The sequence below is a fragment of the Natator depressus genome, chromosome 2 (genome assembly GCF_965152275.1).
Source record: "Natator depressus isolate rNatDep1 chromosome 2, rNatDep2.hap1, whole genome shotgun sequence".
In the NCBI taxonomy this organism is placed as follows: domain Eukaryota; kingdom Metazoa; phylum Chordata; order Testudines; family Cheloniidae; genus Natator; species Natator depressus.
The window spans coordinates 225,709,457-225,726,402 of NC_134235.1; the positions used below are offsets into that span (position 1 = coordinate 225,709,457).

Here is a 16,946-nt window from a genome sequence, read left to right on the forward strand (position 1 = left end):
CAGAGAGCATTGATAATGATCAGTCTCTTTCATGAAGTGTTACCAAATACAGTATCGCCACAAGAACAAATTTAAGCTCATTTTAAAATCATGAAACATAGTAAATGGCTCTTCTATCAATTGATATTAAATATATAATGAGAAGTGAAAGTCTACTATATGCTGACAAATGGTTTCATAATTATTGTTTCCCTAGATCTTAGTGGAAGGTACTGTGGGAGACGGTTTCTGTGGAGACATTGGAATTGATGACTTGTCCTTTACAGACTGTACCCTTTACAATGGTGAGAACAAAGTTAGAAAGTAACTATAAATCTCTTTGCACCCAGTACATTGAGTACAGAGAGGAAATATTGAGGAAATGGACATCTGGAAAACAAATTAGTGAAAAGAAAACGTGATTTGATTATTATCTGTTCTGTTCATTCCCTCTGAAGCACCTGGCATTGGCCACTGTTGGAAGACAGGATACTGGGCTAGATGGACCTTTGGTCTAACCCAGTATGGCTGTTCTTATGTTAGATATGCCTGACCTTACAGAAAAAGGAAGTGCCTCTTGCCATATACACTTAAGCTTAAGTTCTGAGATCAAGTCAGATGTGCAAGAGGAAGAAACTGTGCTTAGATGCCTGGGGACACTGGCTAGAAAATAAGCTCTGTAAGACAGAAATTCCAGTGTCTAAAAAATGTCAGCAGCTCTAACTAGCAGTCACAGGAACGCATTTTCCATAACCAGCAACAAGGTAGTTTGATTTCTCGAAGGAGCACCAAACTTCTAAAATAGTGTAAATATATTAAAATTTCATTTGGCAAAATTCATTTCATCTTTTGACAGAGAGAGAGAGAGATAGAGAGAGAGATATCTCTCAGGTTTCAGACTAACAGCCATGTTAGTCTGTATTCGCAAAAAGAAAAGGAGTACTTGTGGCACCTTAGAGACTAACCAATTTATTTGAGCATAAGCTTTCGTGAGCTACAGCTCTCTAAGGTGCCACAAGTACTCCTTTTCTTTTTTTTAGAGATATCTCTGCACATACATATATGTATAATCAATTTAATGAAGACATTATTCTGACAGTGTCAAAACAAAGAAGTCAAACACTCACACTGCAGTACACAAACAGTTTGAACGATACTACTGTCTGCCTGAAGTCTTCACTACCTAGTTTGGTACAATGTCTACAGAACCATCATACCTTGTGTCCCAAGACATCTACAAAATTCCATGCTTACTGTGTTTCATTAAAAAAAACAAACAAACAAAAAGTAAGCTTCCAGGGGGGCTGGTGTTAGATGCAGAAGAAAATGGAATGTAATATATGGTGTGACAGCTGACTCAGGCCTGGTCTACACTAGGAGTTGAGGTCGAATTTAGCAGCGTTACCTCAATTTAACCCTGCACTTGTCCACACGACGAAGCCCTTTTTTTCGACTTAAAGGGCTCTTAAAATCAATTTCTTTACTCCACCCCTGATGAGGGGATTAGTGCTGAAATCAGCCTTGCCGGGTCGAATTTGGGGTAAGTGTGGACACAATTCGACGGTATTGGCCTCCGGGAGCTATCCCAGAGTGCTCAATTGTGGCCGCTCTGGACAGCGCTCTCAACTTGGATGCACTGGCCAGGTAGACAGGAAAAGGCCCGCGAACTTTTGAATCTCATTTCCTGTTTGGTCAGCGTGGCAAGCTCACCTGCAGAGCCCATCAGCACAGGAAACCATGCAGTCCCAGAATTGCCAAAGAGCTCCAGCATGGACCGAACGGGAGGTTCGGGATCTGATCGCTGTATGGGGAGACAAATCTGTGCTGGCAGAACTCTGTTCGAAAAGACGAAATGCCAAAATATTTGAAAAAAATCTCCAATGGCATGAAGGACAGAGGCTATAACAGGACCCGCAGCAGTGCCGCATGAAAATTAAGGTGCACAGGCAAGCCTATCAAAAAAACAGAGAGGCAAACGGCCGCTCCAGTTCAGAGCCCCAGACATGCCGCTTCTATGATGAGCTGCATGCCATTCTAGGGGATGTAGCCACCACTACCCCAACTCAGTGCTTTGACTCCGTCCAAGGAGTGGGAGGCAACATGGAAGCCGGTTTTGGGGGCGAGGAAGATGATGATGAGGAGGTTGTAGATAGCTCACAGCAAGGAAGCAGAGAAACTGGTTTCCCCAACAGCCAGGATCTGTTTATCACCCTGGACCTGGAGCCAGTACCCACTGAACCCATCCAAGGCGGGCTCCCAGACCCTGAAGGTGGAATAGGGACCTCTGGTGAGTGTACCTTTGTAAATATTATACATGGTTTAAAAGCAAGCATGTTTAATGATTAATTTGCCCTGGCATTCGCGGCTGGTACAGCTACTGGAAAAGTCTGTTAACGTGTCTGGGGATGGAGTGGAAATCCTCCAGGGACATCTCCAAAAAGCTCTCCTGGATGTACTCCCAAAGCCTTCGCAAAAGGTTTCTGGGGAGGGCAGCCTTATTCTGTCCTCCATGGTAGGACACTTTACCACGCCCGGCCAGTAGCATGTAGTCAGGAATCATTGCAGAACAAAGCATTGAAGCGTATGGTCCTGGTGTTTGCTGGCATTCAAACATCTGTTCTTTATCTCTCTGTGTTACCCTCAGGAGAGTGATATCATTCTTGGTCACCTGGTTGAAATAGGGTGGTTGTAGTAAGCGGATATTCAGAATTGCCCATTCCTGCTGGGCTGTTTGCCTGTGGCTGAACAGAAATCTTTCCCCACTGTTAGCCACGCCATCATCCCGGAGAATTGGGTGTGGGGGGCAGGGGGCTTAGTTGGGTTTCTGCTGCACTTTAACCCAGAAACCGCATCCCCTCCTTTTAAATTGCCAACCCATTTTAAATGGCCAACCCAACGGCTACTTCATATGGGAAAGGAGGGTGCTGCTGTTTGAAACCATTCCCACATGTTATGAAGGTTCAAGAAGCCAAAAGACTGCAGCTTACCATGGTTGCCTGCAAGCCGAATTCTGTTGCCTGGCCCTGCGTGAGTGATCTCTCACACCAAACCGACATACCCTCAATAAAAGGCAAAATGTGACCTTGTAATGAAAGCACATGTGCAATGTAATGTTAACAGCAAGGTTTACTGTGAAAGAGTGTATCCATTGTTCTATAAAATGTGTCTTTTTAACTACCACTCTTGCTTTTTTTTCCCCTCCACCAGCTGCATATGTTTCTCCTTCCCAGAGGCTAGCGAAGATTAGAAGGCAAAAAAACCGCACTTGCGATGAAATGTTCTCTGACCTCATGCTGTCCTCCCACACTGACGGAGCACAGCAAAATACGTGGAGGCAGACAATCTCAGAGTGCAGGAAAACACAATATGACCGCGAGGAGAGGTGGCGGGCTGAAGATGGTAGGTGGCATCAGCTTGCTGAAAGAAGGCAGGAGTCAATGCTCAGGCTGCTGGAGGATCAAACTCATATGCTCCAGCATATGGTTGAGCTGCAGGAAAGGCAGCAGGACCACAGACCGCTGCTACAGCCCTTGTGTAACCAACTGCCCTCCTCCCCAAGTTCCATAGCCTCCTCACCCAGATGCCCAAGAATGCGGTGGGGGGCCTCCGGCCAACCAGCCACTCCACCCCAGAGGATTGCCCAAGCAACAGAAGTCTGGCATTCAATAAGTTTTAAAGTGCTGTGTGGCCTTGTCCTTCCCTCCTCCACCACCCCTCTCAGGCTACCTTGGCAGTTATCCCCCTATTTGTGTGATGAATAAATAAAGAATGCATGAATGTGAAGAACAATGTCTTTATTGCCTCTGCAAGCGGTGATTGAAGGGGGGAGGGGAGAGTGCTTAGCTTACAGGAAAATAGAGTGAACCCGGCAGGGGGGTTCCATCAAGGAGAAACAAACAGAACTTTCACACCATAGCCTGGCCAGTCATGAAACTGGTTTTCAAAGCTTCTCTGATGCGCACCGCACCCTCCTGTACTCTTCTAATCACCCTGGTGTCTGGCTGCATGTAATCAGCGGCCAGGCGATTTGCCTCAACCTCCCACCCCGTCATAAACATCTCCCCCCTTACTCTCACAGATATTGTGGAGCGCACAGCAAGCAGTAAAAACAATGGGAATGTTGGTTTTGCTGCGGTCTAAACGACTCAGTAAACTGCACCAGTGACCTTTTAAACGCCCAAATGCACATTCTACCACCATTCTGCACTTGCTCAGCCTATAGTTGAACAGCTCCTGACTATTGTCCAGGGTGCCTGTGTATGGCTTCATGAGCCATGGCATTAAGGGGTAGGCTGGGTCCCCAAGGATAACTATAGGCATTTCAACATCCCCAAAGGTTATTTTCTGGTCCGGAAAGTAAGTCCCTTGCTGCAGCTGTTGAAACAGACCAGAGTTCCTGAAGATGCGAGCATCATGTACCTTTCCCAGACATCCCACGTTGATGTTGGTGAAACATCCCTTGTGATCCGCCAGTGCTTGCAGCACCATTGAAAAGTACCCCTTGCAGTTTATGTACTCGCTGCCTTTGTGCTCCGGTGCCAAGATAGGGATATGCGTTCCGTCTATCACCCCACCAGTTAGGGAATCCCATTGCAGCAAAGCCATCCACTATGATGTGCACATTTCCCAGAGTCACTACCCTTGATATCAGCAGCTCAGTGATTGTGTTGGCTGCTTGCAGCACAGCAGCCCCCACAGTAGATTTGCCCACTCCAAATTGATTCCCGACTGACCGGTAGCTGTCTGGCGTTGCAAGCTTCCACAGGGCTATCACCACCCACTTCTCAACTGTGAGGGCTGCTCTCATCTTGGTATTCTTGCACTTCAGGGCAGGGGAAAGCAAGTCACAAAGTTCCATGAAAGTGCCCTTACGCATGTGAAAGTTCTGCAGCCACTGGAAATCGTCCCAGACCTGCAACACTATGCGGTCCCACCAGTCTGTGTTTGTTTCCCGGACCCAGAATCGGTGTTCCATGCCATGAACCTGCCCAATTGACACCATGATGTGCACATTGCAGGGGCCCGTACTTTGTGAGAAGTCTATGTCCATGTCCTCATCACTCTCGTCACCGCGCTGCAGTCGCCTCCTCCTCACCTGGTTTTGCTTTTCTTGCACGTTATGGTTCTGCATATCCGGCTGGATAATGCACGCAGTGTTTATAGTGCTCATAATTGCCGCCATGATCTGAGCGGACTCCATGTTCCCACTGCTATGGCGTCTGCACTGAAAAAAGGCACGAAACGATTATCTGCCATTGCTCTGACAGAGGGAGGGCGCGACTGACAACATTGCTTACAGGGTTGGCTTACAGGGAATTAAAATCAACAAAGGGGGTGGCTTTGCATCAAGGAGAACCAGAATGGCCCCATCAAGGCTAGAACTCAAAACTCTGGGTTTAGCAGGCCATTGATTTCACGGAGGGAAGGGGGAGAAAATGAATACGAAACAAATCTGGTCTATTTCTTGTTTTGATCCACTTCATCTATCTTCATACATCTTAGGCTGGCAGCAGACAGTGCAGTACGCCTGCTAGCCATCGTCATCTCCTGGGTGCTCGGCAGAAGACGGTGCAGTATGACTGCTGGCCATCGTCGTCTCCTGGCTGCTCACCAGAAGACGGTGCAGTACGACTGCCGGCAGGACTGAATCTCCATGAGACGAAACTTAAAAAGGGAAATGACAAGGCTGAGTCACTCCCATGTCTGCCCAGGCGCCCCGACCGACCTCACTGAGGTTGGCTAAAAGAGAACCCAGGAGTACGGCGATGATGGCTACTAGTCATTCTGCACCGTCTGCTGCAAAAGGCAATTAGCTGCTGCTGTGTAGCAATGCAGTACCACGTCTGTCAGCACCCAGGAGACATACGGTGAGCTGAGCAGGCTACATGCTTGCCGTGGTATGGCATCTGCACGGGTAACCCAGGAAAAAAGGCGCGAAACGATTGTCTGCCATTGCTTTCACAGAGGGAAGGGGGGGGGGCCTAACGATATGTACCCAGAACCACCCGTGACAATGTTTTTGCCCCATCAGGCATTGAAATTTCAACCCAGAATTCAAATGGGCTGTGGAGACTGCGGGAACTGTGGGATAGCTACCCACAGTGCAACGCTCCGGAAGTCGACAGTTGCCTCGGTACTGTGGCCGCACTTCGCCGACTAAATGCACTTACAGCATTTGTGTGGGGACACACACAATCGACTGTATAAAAACGCTTCCTAAAAAACTGACTTCTATAAATTCAACCTAATTTCGTAGTGTAGACATACCTCACAGTAGTAACGGAGAGTAGTAGAACTGCAGACATTTTAGCACAAAATGATTTTCCTAGAATTGCTATCTTAGCAGACTCTCATGCAGACAAACTTAGTTTTAACATGCAAAAACTTCTTCTAGGCAAAATTATTAGGTCCAGCAGGACTGTTGTGCATGCTGTATGCTTTTCTCATGGATCATTTTCCCGTTTATAAATCTAAATAGTGCACAATGCAACTTTATTTTGTATAACATCTTTCACACAAACAATGTCTAAAGTTAAACGATACAAAGTTAATGTAAAAATATCTGCAATGGTGGTGGTGGGGGGAATTAAGAGATATAGACAAGGGAGCAAATGTCTTCAGGTGACATATGAAACTAGACAGGGAGGCAGAAGGATTTAAGTAGTCTGTTCCAAATGATAGAGCTTCAGGGGACAAGGCCCCAGCACAAACAGTGGTGAGTTTGTAGGAAGAAACAGAGGAGGCTGAAGATGGACAAAAAATGGTATAGTGGGATGATCATAAATGAGCTAGGAAAAGGGATAAACAGTGAGGTGGAAAAATTTTCAGATGATACAAAATTATTCAATATAGTTAGGTCCAAAGCAGACTGTGAAGAGTTACAAATGGATCTCACAAAACTGGGTGACTTAGCAACAAAAAGGCAGGTGGTATTCAATGTTGGGAAATGCAAAGTAATGCACATTGGAAAATATAACCCAAACTATACATACAAAATGATAGGATCTAAATTAGCTGTAACTAGTCAAGAAAGAGATCTTGGAGTCATTTTGGATAGTTCTCTGAAAACATCTGCTCATTGTGGAGTGGCAGTCAAAAAAGAGAACAGAATGTTGTGAATCATTAAGAAACGGATAGATAATAAGACAGAAAATATCGTATTGCCTCTGTATAAATCCATGGTATGCCCACATCTTGAATACTGTGTGCAGATGTGGTCGCCCCTTCTCAAAAAAGATATATTGGAATTGGAAAAGGTTCAGAAAAGGGCAACAAAATGCTTAAGGGCATGGAACAGCTTCCATATGAAGAGAGATTAAAAAGACTAGGATGTTTCACCTTGGAAAAGAGATGACTAATGGGGGATGTGACTGAGAAGGTGTGGAAAAAGTTAATAAGGTATTCCTTACTCATTCTCATAACACAAGAGACAGAGGTCACCCAGTGAAATTAATAGGCAGCAGGTTTAAAGAAAACAGAAGGGAGTACTTCTTCATGCAATGTACACTCAACCTGTGGAACTCATTGCCATGGGATGTTGTGAAGGCCAAAACTATAAAGGGGTTCAGAAACAATTAGATAAGTTCATAGAGGACAGGTCCATCAATGGCTATTAGCAAAGATGGTCAGGGATGCAACCCCATGCTCTGGGTGTCCCTGGCCTCTGACTGCCAGATGCTGGGAGTGGACTGTGGGAATTAGGTACTTAAGCCTGATGAGAAAGAAATCCAGTGGAGAGGAAATTGGCATGACGCAGTCAGAGTGGTGGGACAGGAAGATGATTGTCAAAGTATTTTTTTTTTAATGGACAGAACAGCAAGGAGATGATAATAAAGGGATGTTAGATAGGAGGAGATTCTCACAGCAATTCCACAGTTCAGGTGCAGAGATCAAATAACTGTTGAATAAATACATTATTTGAATTATTTTTTTCATAAGGAAATTTGCCAACTATCTCATCAACGCCCTCAGGAACTTCAGTTCCTGCAACACTCCCTACGAACAATTGCACAGAGAAGGAATTTGTCTGTAGAGAAACAGGCCACTGCATCCAGATGATCCAGAGATGTGATTTCAGACCTGACTGCTCTGATAAGTCTGATGAGTCCTCTTGTGGTCAGTGAACTAATTATTATGCTAATTTATTCTGAGATATTAAACATATTTAATTATTCCATATCTTCATTTGTTATTCTGTATTTGTGCCCTGGCATTAATCTTCATATAAGCTTCCCCAAAGAAGACTAACCTTCAGCTTTGTAGTATGGGAATTTGAGATGTTATGCATCTTGAACCTTCCAATGTGCTGACTGGGACTTGACACTTTATATTTCAACTCAAATTACTTACTCAAAAGCTTACATCACTTAGTGCTTGGTTACTATACATAGCCATTTTAAAAAAATACAGTTTCTCAAATTAATGGAACCAGTAATTATTGCTCAGCAAGGCAGTTGTTGGTGAGCAAGAAATTAAGATAATATGGCATGTAGGGAAGAGTGAATATAACCAAAAGAGTTACAAGGAAGTAACTTGTTGGCTGCTCCTGATGGATATCTATTATCAAGATACTTAATAATAGAAATCAAACTATTGCTTTATATTTGTGCCTTAAAATATAGTCCTTGACAGTCCTGGTCTGATAGTTCACAATAGGAAATGTAGTTAGATGCCCCTTCAGGACAGGAACTGTGTCTATATTAGAGGTGTGGGAAAGGAGAATTTACAGGTTATGGGAAATTCTGCAATTTCTAAATTTGTTTTCATTCTGAATTTGAATGAAACATTGAATTTCAAAATTTGCCACAAAACTACAGTTTTTTAAAAAATTAATTTTTCTTCAATGAAAACATTTAGTTTTGATTTCCATTTTCAAAAAAATCATAATAGAAAAGAAAATTGTTGTCATGAAAAGCAGTTTCAAAATGAAAATTGGAAACATTCTGTTCTGAAAATGTTGAAATTAAATGTTGTGATATTATTGAATGCTTCGTTTAGATTTTTTTCTAAATGAAACATTGTTGAAATCAACACATTCCCATGGAACATTTTGATTTCAGTAAAACAGCATTTTCCAGCCAACTCTAGTCTATATGTTTGTTCAGCACTGAATACAATCAGCTGTTATGCATCACTATAGTACAAATAAAAAATAATAAATAATATTGTTTTATTTTTAATACTCATGAAACTTCCTTGAATATAGCAGTTTCTTCAAAATTATTTGATTTTAATTTCACAAATCTCTTCAGCTTTTTCCTGTATAGATTGATTATGAATATTGAAAAAATAAGATGTTATATGCTTATGATTGGTCAGACAAATCACATGGTATTGTTTTTCTTTCCTGATTAAATGTGTGAGTATTTATAAAGCATTTTGTTTGTGTATGTATAAATATAAAATATACTGTCCACAAATACACTCATATGTGATTTTGAGATCTACTTTCTGTTAACATTTGTTCCAGCAAAACATTAGCCACTGACTACCATGGTAAGTGAACCCAAACGGAAAAAGTGGAAGTGATTTACAAATTCAAATATTGATAGGCATTTTCATGCAGTATTCATCCAGCTCTAGTTACTGATGAGAAACACTGAAATGAAACTTTAGCATAAAGCAGAGTTCACTCAGTAGAACAAGTTTTTTCTCACAGATTCACTTTAAGTCTGTCTTCCAAGTCACCCTTCATGTCTTCAGGGGGATAAAAGCTATGGAGAATACTGCTTAGTCTACTGCATGCAATCTGAAGTCTGCAGTCACCACAGAAATGACTGCAATTCATCGCTTGAATGGCAATATCTGAATAGGCCTGAAGTACATCGGACCCTCGCTAGAACACGTGTCTATATAACGCAAATTCGGATATAACGCGGTCACGGCCATGGATCCCAAATTTAAGTACTGTACAATACAATTTTTTTTTAGTATAGATGCAATAAATCAACCATTGAGCGCTCCCCTGTCGACTCTAGTACTCCACCAGAACGAGGAGCGCAAGCGCAGTCGACGGGAGAGGGTCAGCTATTCACATTGCTGAAGTTGCGTATCTTAGATCGACCCCGTGTGGTAGTGTAGACAAGCCCTAAGATGATTGCTGTAGGCCTAGAACGCCATACAAATATAATGTAATAAAAATTTACAGGTACAGTATTTATCTTTAGAAAGATGTCAAAAATGTCATGCAAAAGGAAGGCTTACTCGGTGCAGGAGAAATTGGAAGCTATCGAACGACTTAGAAATAGCAAAACCCAGGCAAAGATTAGCCGCGATATTGACATTAATAAGTCCACATTTCGTGGATGGCTAAAGAATGCTGACAAGCTCGGAATTTACATTCATAACCTGGATGAAGAGCATGGCCTTCAAAGAAAATGAGCCCGTTTAGCGAATGATGCTGATCTTGATTCTGCGGTGTATATGTGGTTTGTGCAAGAACAGCAGAAAGGCATTCCGATCTCTGGTCCGCTTATAGCCACGCAAGTGGAAAAATTTGACAGGGAACTTAATGATGAATTCAGCAACTTTAAGGCGAGTTCAGGTTGGCTATGGTGATTTCAGAAAAGACACAAAATATCTCAGATTGCAGTTTTGGGAGAAAAACACTCTGCTGATGCCGATGCCATGCAACCATACCCTGTGAAGCTGAGGGAAATTTTACAGGCAGAGGGTTACTCGGAGGAACAGGTTTACAATGCAGACAAAACAGGAATTTATTATAAAATGTTGCCCGATAAAACCCTGGCTGTCAGAACAGATGAATGTAAGAAAGAAGGATATAAACAGGCAAAACATTACCTTACTTTATTGTTTTGTGTGAACGCAACAGGCAAGCATAAATTAAAACCATTGTGCATTGGAAAGTCTCGCATGCCTCAGTGCTTTCATCATGTAAATGTGAATTGCCTGCCATTTTCTTACAAGAACTCCAAAAATTCCTGAATGACAAGAGAGATTTTTTGAACAATGGTTCTTCACCGAATTTGTCCCTTCTGTGCCAAAGCATTTGCGGGCAAAACACTTAGAAGAAAAGGCCGTTCTTTTGCTGGACAACTGCGCATCCTCCGGCCAAAAGACTCAGAACCCCTGACGGTAAAATACGGGTTGAATACTTACCTAAAAACACGACTTCCAAAATCCAGCTTCTTGATCAAGGTGTTATTGCCATTTTTAAACAGCACTATCGACGGAACTTGGTATGACAAATGATAGAAAGCGAGTTGTCTGTCACCAATTTTCTGAAGAAGTAGACTATAAAAGACTTCTTTTACATTGGTGGTGATTCCTGGAATTTATTAAGCACTGAAACGAAAAACCGCTGTTGGATGGTGGGACTGAGAGAGTCGTTTGGCCACCCGCTCCTGGAAGAAAATGAAGAAAGCAGATCACAGTCTGACGAGGAATTCGACTTTGAGGGATTTACAGAGGAGGAAGTTGGAAAAACAGACATGGAGTGGATGCAGGAACTGTGCTAGCAACTGTCCGGGCTCGGGGTAACTGTTCTGCCACAAAATATCGAGTCCTGGATAAGAGGCGACGATGAAGCAGAAGAATTTTGTCCCATTGCTGAAAGTCTAGCGAATGACCAAATTCTTCAGACAGTACGACCAAACAACATTCCAGAAGCTGAAGAATTGGCCTTCACTGTGGAAGAAGAAGAGGAAGATGAAGTGGACATCGTTCCAACGTCAACTGCGACCATAGCCGGCTTAGAGACTGCTTTGAGATGGTTTGAGATGCAAGACGTTGAGCCTATAAAAATTATGCAGCTACGTAGTATTTTGTAGTTTGCTAAGCGGAAACAGCACAGCAGCAAGAAGCAAAAGCAACTCACCGACTTTTTAAAGAAAAACTAGACTAGTTTATTGTAATGTCTACTTTAAATCTCTAATAAAGCAACACTTTTTTTCTCGTTTATTGTTTCCTTCAAGTAGGAGTTTATTTTCTAAGGTTTTCTATACTTTATGGATGTGACATTTACTGTATACAGTAATTTCATTTTAACGCGGTCCCCGCTATAACGCGGTACTTGGCATGGATCCCAAATCCCGCGTTCTAGCAAGAGTCTGGTGTACGTCCTGCAGGCAGCAATCTGTGCACAGGAGGGTGTTATCCACTGTCAATTGCAGTTTAAAACGTAATATTTATAAAATACACAAAACTGTAAAAAAAAATATGTGTGGTACTTTAGACTGTGCCACTTATCACTGTCAGAAAGCATCATTAATCTTACGGATAATTAGGCAGAGACATTGGTTGTGGTTCGCTTTACTGTAACTTTTTAAACTAATAAAGCTGCTCTGTTAGTGCGCCCCCCCCCCCACTACTTTATTCCCCAACCTCTACTTCCCCAAAGAGGTTACCCCAGGACAACATGTTCTCCTCACACATTATTACTTACTAATACAGAGATCATCTAAAGCTTGGTCTACACTACCAACTTATGGCGGCATAACTATGTCGCTCACACCCCGAGCGAAGTATTTATAGTGACCTGGCCCACGCTGTAGACAGCGCTATGTTGGTGGGAGGGCTTCTCCCGTTGACATAGCCACCTCTCGGGGAGGTGGAGTACCTACGCTGATGAGAAAAGCTCTCCCATCAGCATAGGTAGCATCTTCAATAAGCGGTACAGCGGCACAGCTGCAGTGCTGTAAGTGTACACGAGCCCTAAGCAGCACCAACCTTTACAAGCTGCATGGGTTAGCAATACAACTTGCACATGCCCCTGTAGAATCCTCAGAGCAGTCCCCTGAACTAAACTGTGCTAATCTGTTTGAAAGTCCTGGAACCTGACAGGGACTCATCCTGCACCACAAAGGCAAATTTGGAGTTTCTAAAAAATAATTTGGAAGTTACACTGCAGTTGACCAGTTCCCTAAGTAGTGGAAATGACCATTAGTAAGGCTACGTTTTAGTCACAGTTATTTTTAGTAAGTCACAGACAGGTCAGGGGCAGTAAACAAAACATTACGGCCTGTGACCTGTCCATGACTTTTACTATATACCCCTGACTAAAACTTGGGGAGGGGGTGGCTTGGGACAATAGGCTGGGGGGCACCGCGGATGTTCTGGGGGGGAGGGTTGGCGGGTCTGGGGAAGGCTCCCTACCCAGCTCCTGAGCTCCACGTGCTGCCTCTGCTCTGCCCCACGCTTCAGTTCTGTAGCTCCCATTGGCTGGGAACTGCAGCCAATGGGAAGCTGTGGGGGAGGTGCCTGCCAGCCCAGGCAGCACATGGAGCTAGAAGCTGAGGGAGGAGAGTTCCTGTAGCCCTTCCAGGGATCCCACTCTAAGTAAGCACCGCCCCGCATCCCAAACCGCAGCCCTGAGCGCCCCCACACCCAAACTCCTGCTGCTGGGAGTGGGAGGGTGAGACTGCCCCAGCAGCAGCTGGTGCGACTGGCGCAGCGGCTGCCTGAGCTTCTCAGGTGGTCTCCGGGCGAGGCATGCCGGCCGCTGCAGAAGTCACGGAAAGTCACGTAATCTGTGACTTCCGTAACCTCCATGACAAACGCAGAGCCTTAGCCATTAGATTCTGTGTGTGGGGACACTGAGTGGGAAAGGGCAACTAGAATACTCATTTGTCCCATCTTCAGGAAGGGATCAGCTAAGGCACAGGAGGCTGAAATACTACCCAAATAAGATGGTAATTCAGTATTTTGGTCCCAATGCCAAATGGCAGCATTACTGTAAGGCATTCAGATATGATTTGGAATGTTAAAATAAAACTAATTTGCTTTTTGAGTTTTCTTCATAAAGTTGCTATGACACTAATAGCTAATGGCTTTTACACTGATATCTTGGCATATGACATCACCAGAGGAAATGGGTCGTTTTCATATATAATGTGATCTGGTAGAAACCAAGGTGAATAACAGTTCAAATGATTTATTTTAATCCCCAGGTTAGAATTGGTTTCTTAGCCAATAATATAGTGAGTATGATTGGTATTGTACCAATAGGGAAAAGCCATGCTTGTCGATACGGTATAAATACTAATTAAAGAAACGACACTGAAATTCTTTTATACCCATATTGTTCACTCGACCTGAACATCAACTGTCTGATCATTCCCCGTTTGTAGACGTATACTAAGTGTTTTAATTTTGTCTTGTAAAGTCGTGGAAGTTTGTGATTTTGAAGGTGAAAACCTGTGTGAATGGTATCAACCAGCAACAGAAGTGACAGCAGCAACTCTTTCAGTCCATTCCACTAGTGCATTCCACTGGGGCCTTGGAAATGGAGCAACCATGCATCCTGGGGAAGAAAACCACAGGCCATCAACTGATCACACAATGTGAGTAAGATGTTCACACCTACACACTTACCTCTTGGGACTATATATGTTTAGTCAGCTATGGCACTTGTGAATTCTGCTGCCATTTGCTCATTAGAGTCAGTGTTAAGTTATTCTACCAGAATTTGGCTCAGTGCATATGAAAATTGAACTCGCTCCTAACATGTCTTGTACACCACTAGCAGGGGAGTACTGCTGCCCCACCATGTCCTTCACAATGCTGAGTTGTCATCTCCAGCAGTACTAGCTCTGAGAAGAGGCATCCAATCAGTATTCCTGTAGGGACCAGGGTGTGAGCAATCATGCCTAATCATGCTTAGAGTCAGGCACCTGAAACCAGAGCCAGGGTCAGAGTCAGGTGCCAAGCCAAAGGTCAGAGCCGGAGTCAGTGTCAGGGTTAGGATAGGAACAGAGACCTGGAATGAGGCAGAAAAGCAGGAACTGGCAACAGCAAGGGTTCTGGGATAAGGAGCGCAGGAACCAGGAACAGGCAGGGCTCAGGAATCAGGCAAGTAGGCAGGGTCCATAGCATCTGCCAGGCAGCCAGGCACAGTTTCCTGTGCCTCTTTCTGGTTTAAGTAATGTGTCCCTGCCACTCAGGGGACATCTCCTCCAAACAGAAGCTTTGTGGGCCCTTAGTGAGCTAGAGCTTCACTAACCCATTTTTCCACATCTTTGGGTGAGTGGCTAGGTTGTGGCCACAGTCTCCGTCCTGCCTGGGGGCTCATGGCCCAGATTCAAGGGCCTGGATCCCTCATAATTACTGGCTGATGTGTTACATCTGAGAATACAGATGGAAGCAGACATGGGCAGCGTGTATAATAGGCCAGGAAAGGCTAAGCCATCCCTAACCCAGGCCGTGACCCACCCTTGCTCCATTCTGAGACCCCACCCTCGCACCCCCTTTTCCCCAAGGCCAGTAGGAGCTCAGCTCAGGCCAGCAGCCTGGAGCTCGGAGCTTGGTTAGCCAGCTGCTCAGGCTGGCCATAGGCATGGGGCAGCTCGGGTTGGGTCAGTAGTTGGGCCAGCTGGTGGCCTGAGGGGTCAGGCCAGTGCTTGGGCCAGCCGGGGGTCACAGCAGCTGTTGGCCCAGGACTTGGGGCGGGCGGACCAGTGCTCGGGCCAGCTGGTGCAGCTAGGGCAGTCTGGCCAATGGCCCAGGAATTTGGACAGCTTGGGCGGGTGGGCCGGTGCTTGGGGCAGTTTGGCTGGGACTCTTCTGGCAGTAGGATGGAGGGGGGCCTCGGGGCTCTGGTGGGCGGGCACGGACTTGGAAGGGGTGGGGTAGGGACAGGGCCTCGGGCGGAAGGGGCGGAGTGGGGCTGGGCTGGGAGCTAGCCTCCCCGAAGTGTGGGTTCACACGCCACCCATGGAAGCAGTGACTCACTGCTTTTGAGATTGTGAATAATTAAGGATATGCACTAGGGCTGTCAATTAATCGCAGTTAACTCACGTGATTAACTCAAAAAATTTATTGCGATTAAAAAAATTCATTGCAATTAATCACACTGTTAAACAATAGAATACAAACTGAAATGTATTAAATATTTTTTATGTTTTTCTACATTTTCAAATATATCTATTTCAATTACAACACAACATTCAAAGTGTACAGTGCTCACTTTATATTTTGATTACAAATATTTGCACTGTAAAAATGATAAACAAAAGAAATAGTATTTTTCAATTCACCTAATATAAGTACTGTAGTGCAATCTCTTTATCATGAAAGTTGAACTTACAAACGTAGAATTATGTACAAAAAACCTGCATTCAAAAATAAATAAATAAATAAATAAATAAAATTGCTTGACAGCCCTAGTATGCACTATTGAAGTCCTTATCCACAGTAGAAGCTTTTACAAAATTGTTTTCTCTAATGTTGATGGAGATGTTGAACCGAGTTATAAATGTACAATGATGGGACAAATCATTTATCTTCGTGATGCCAGGGCATTCACTGAAAATTGTTGGGAAAGGGCAAATTTTTGTTTCTTTGCTTCACAGTGTTAAAACTTTTTGATGATTGTCCACCCAGTATAGGGAACAATGTATGCAGAACCATCTCCCTCCATTATGCTCATGGTATACTATGCAGTACAACTGAAACTTCTACAGACATTCAGTGGAAACTTTGTAAATAATACCTCTCACATCTGTAATGCAGAAATTCATCATATTGAAAAATATATCCACTCACTTTGCTCCTTTGTCAGTAGATCAATGCTGTCAGGATATTGTATTTTATAATGATAAAATTCTATGAATGTTGTTAGCAAAGGCTTATGTGCTCATCTCTAGATATGTAAACATCACTTTTGTTAACAGAGATTCAAAAATGAAAAAAGGGCCTTATCCCAACTTCTAAATTTGTACACCAATTTATAGGGCTTTGTGCATGAAAAAAACCCAACAACCTGGAGATTCAATTTTAAAGGCTTTAGTTTTGAGAATTTGACCATAATGTGCATTACGTGGGTTGAAAAGAAACAAAGTGAGCCAGCCTTTTTCCTCTAAACAGACAGCAACAACAAAACACAAAACCTATGGTCCACATAAGAAAAAAAATGTACTGGGAGGAACAGATTTAAAGAGCTCAGTCTGGCTTTAATACTTATATTCTAGTTGATTGGCTTTTTTCTACATAGTGACTACTGACCCCAAGCG

At 43.7% G+C, this 16,946-nt stretch overlaps 1 protein-coding gene across 1 annotated transcript in view; it reads left to right on the top strand.

Annotated features, from left to right (window-relative positions):
* MALRD1 (MAM and LDL receptor class A domain containing 1) overlaps positions 1 to 16,946 on the top strand; it is a 450,886-nt gene that overhangs the window by 145,645 nt on the left and 288,295 nt on the right. Inside the window, 3 exon segments of the mRNA XM_074946044.1 lie at positions 197 to 284; positions 7,918 to 8,094; positions 14,102 to 14,279. Coding sequence (XP_074802145.1) covers positions 197 to 284; positions 7,918 to 8,094; positions 14,102 to 14,279 — 443 coding nt within the window.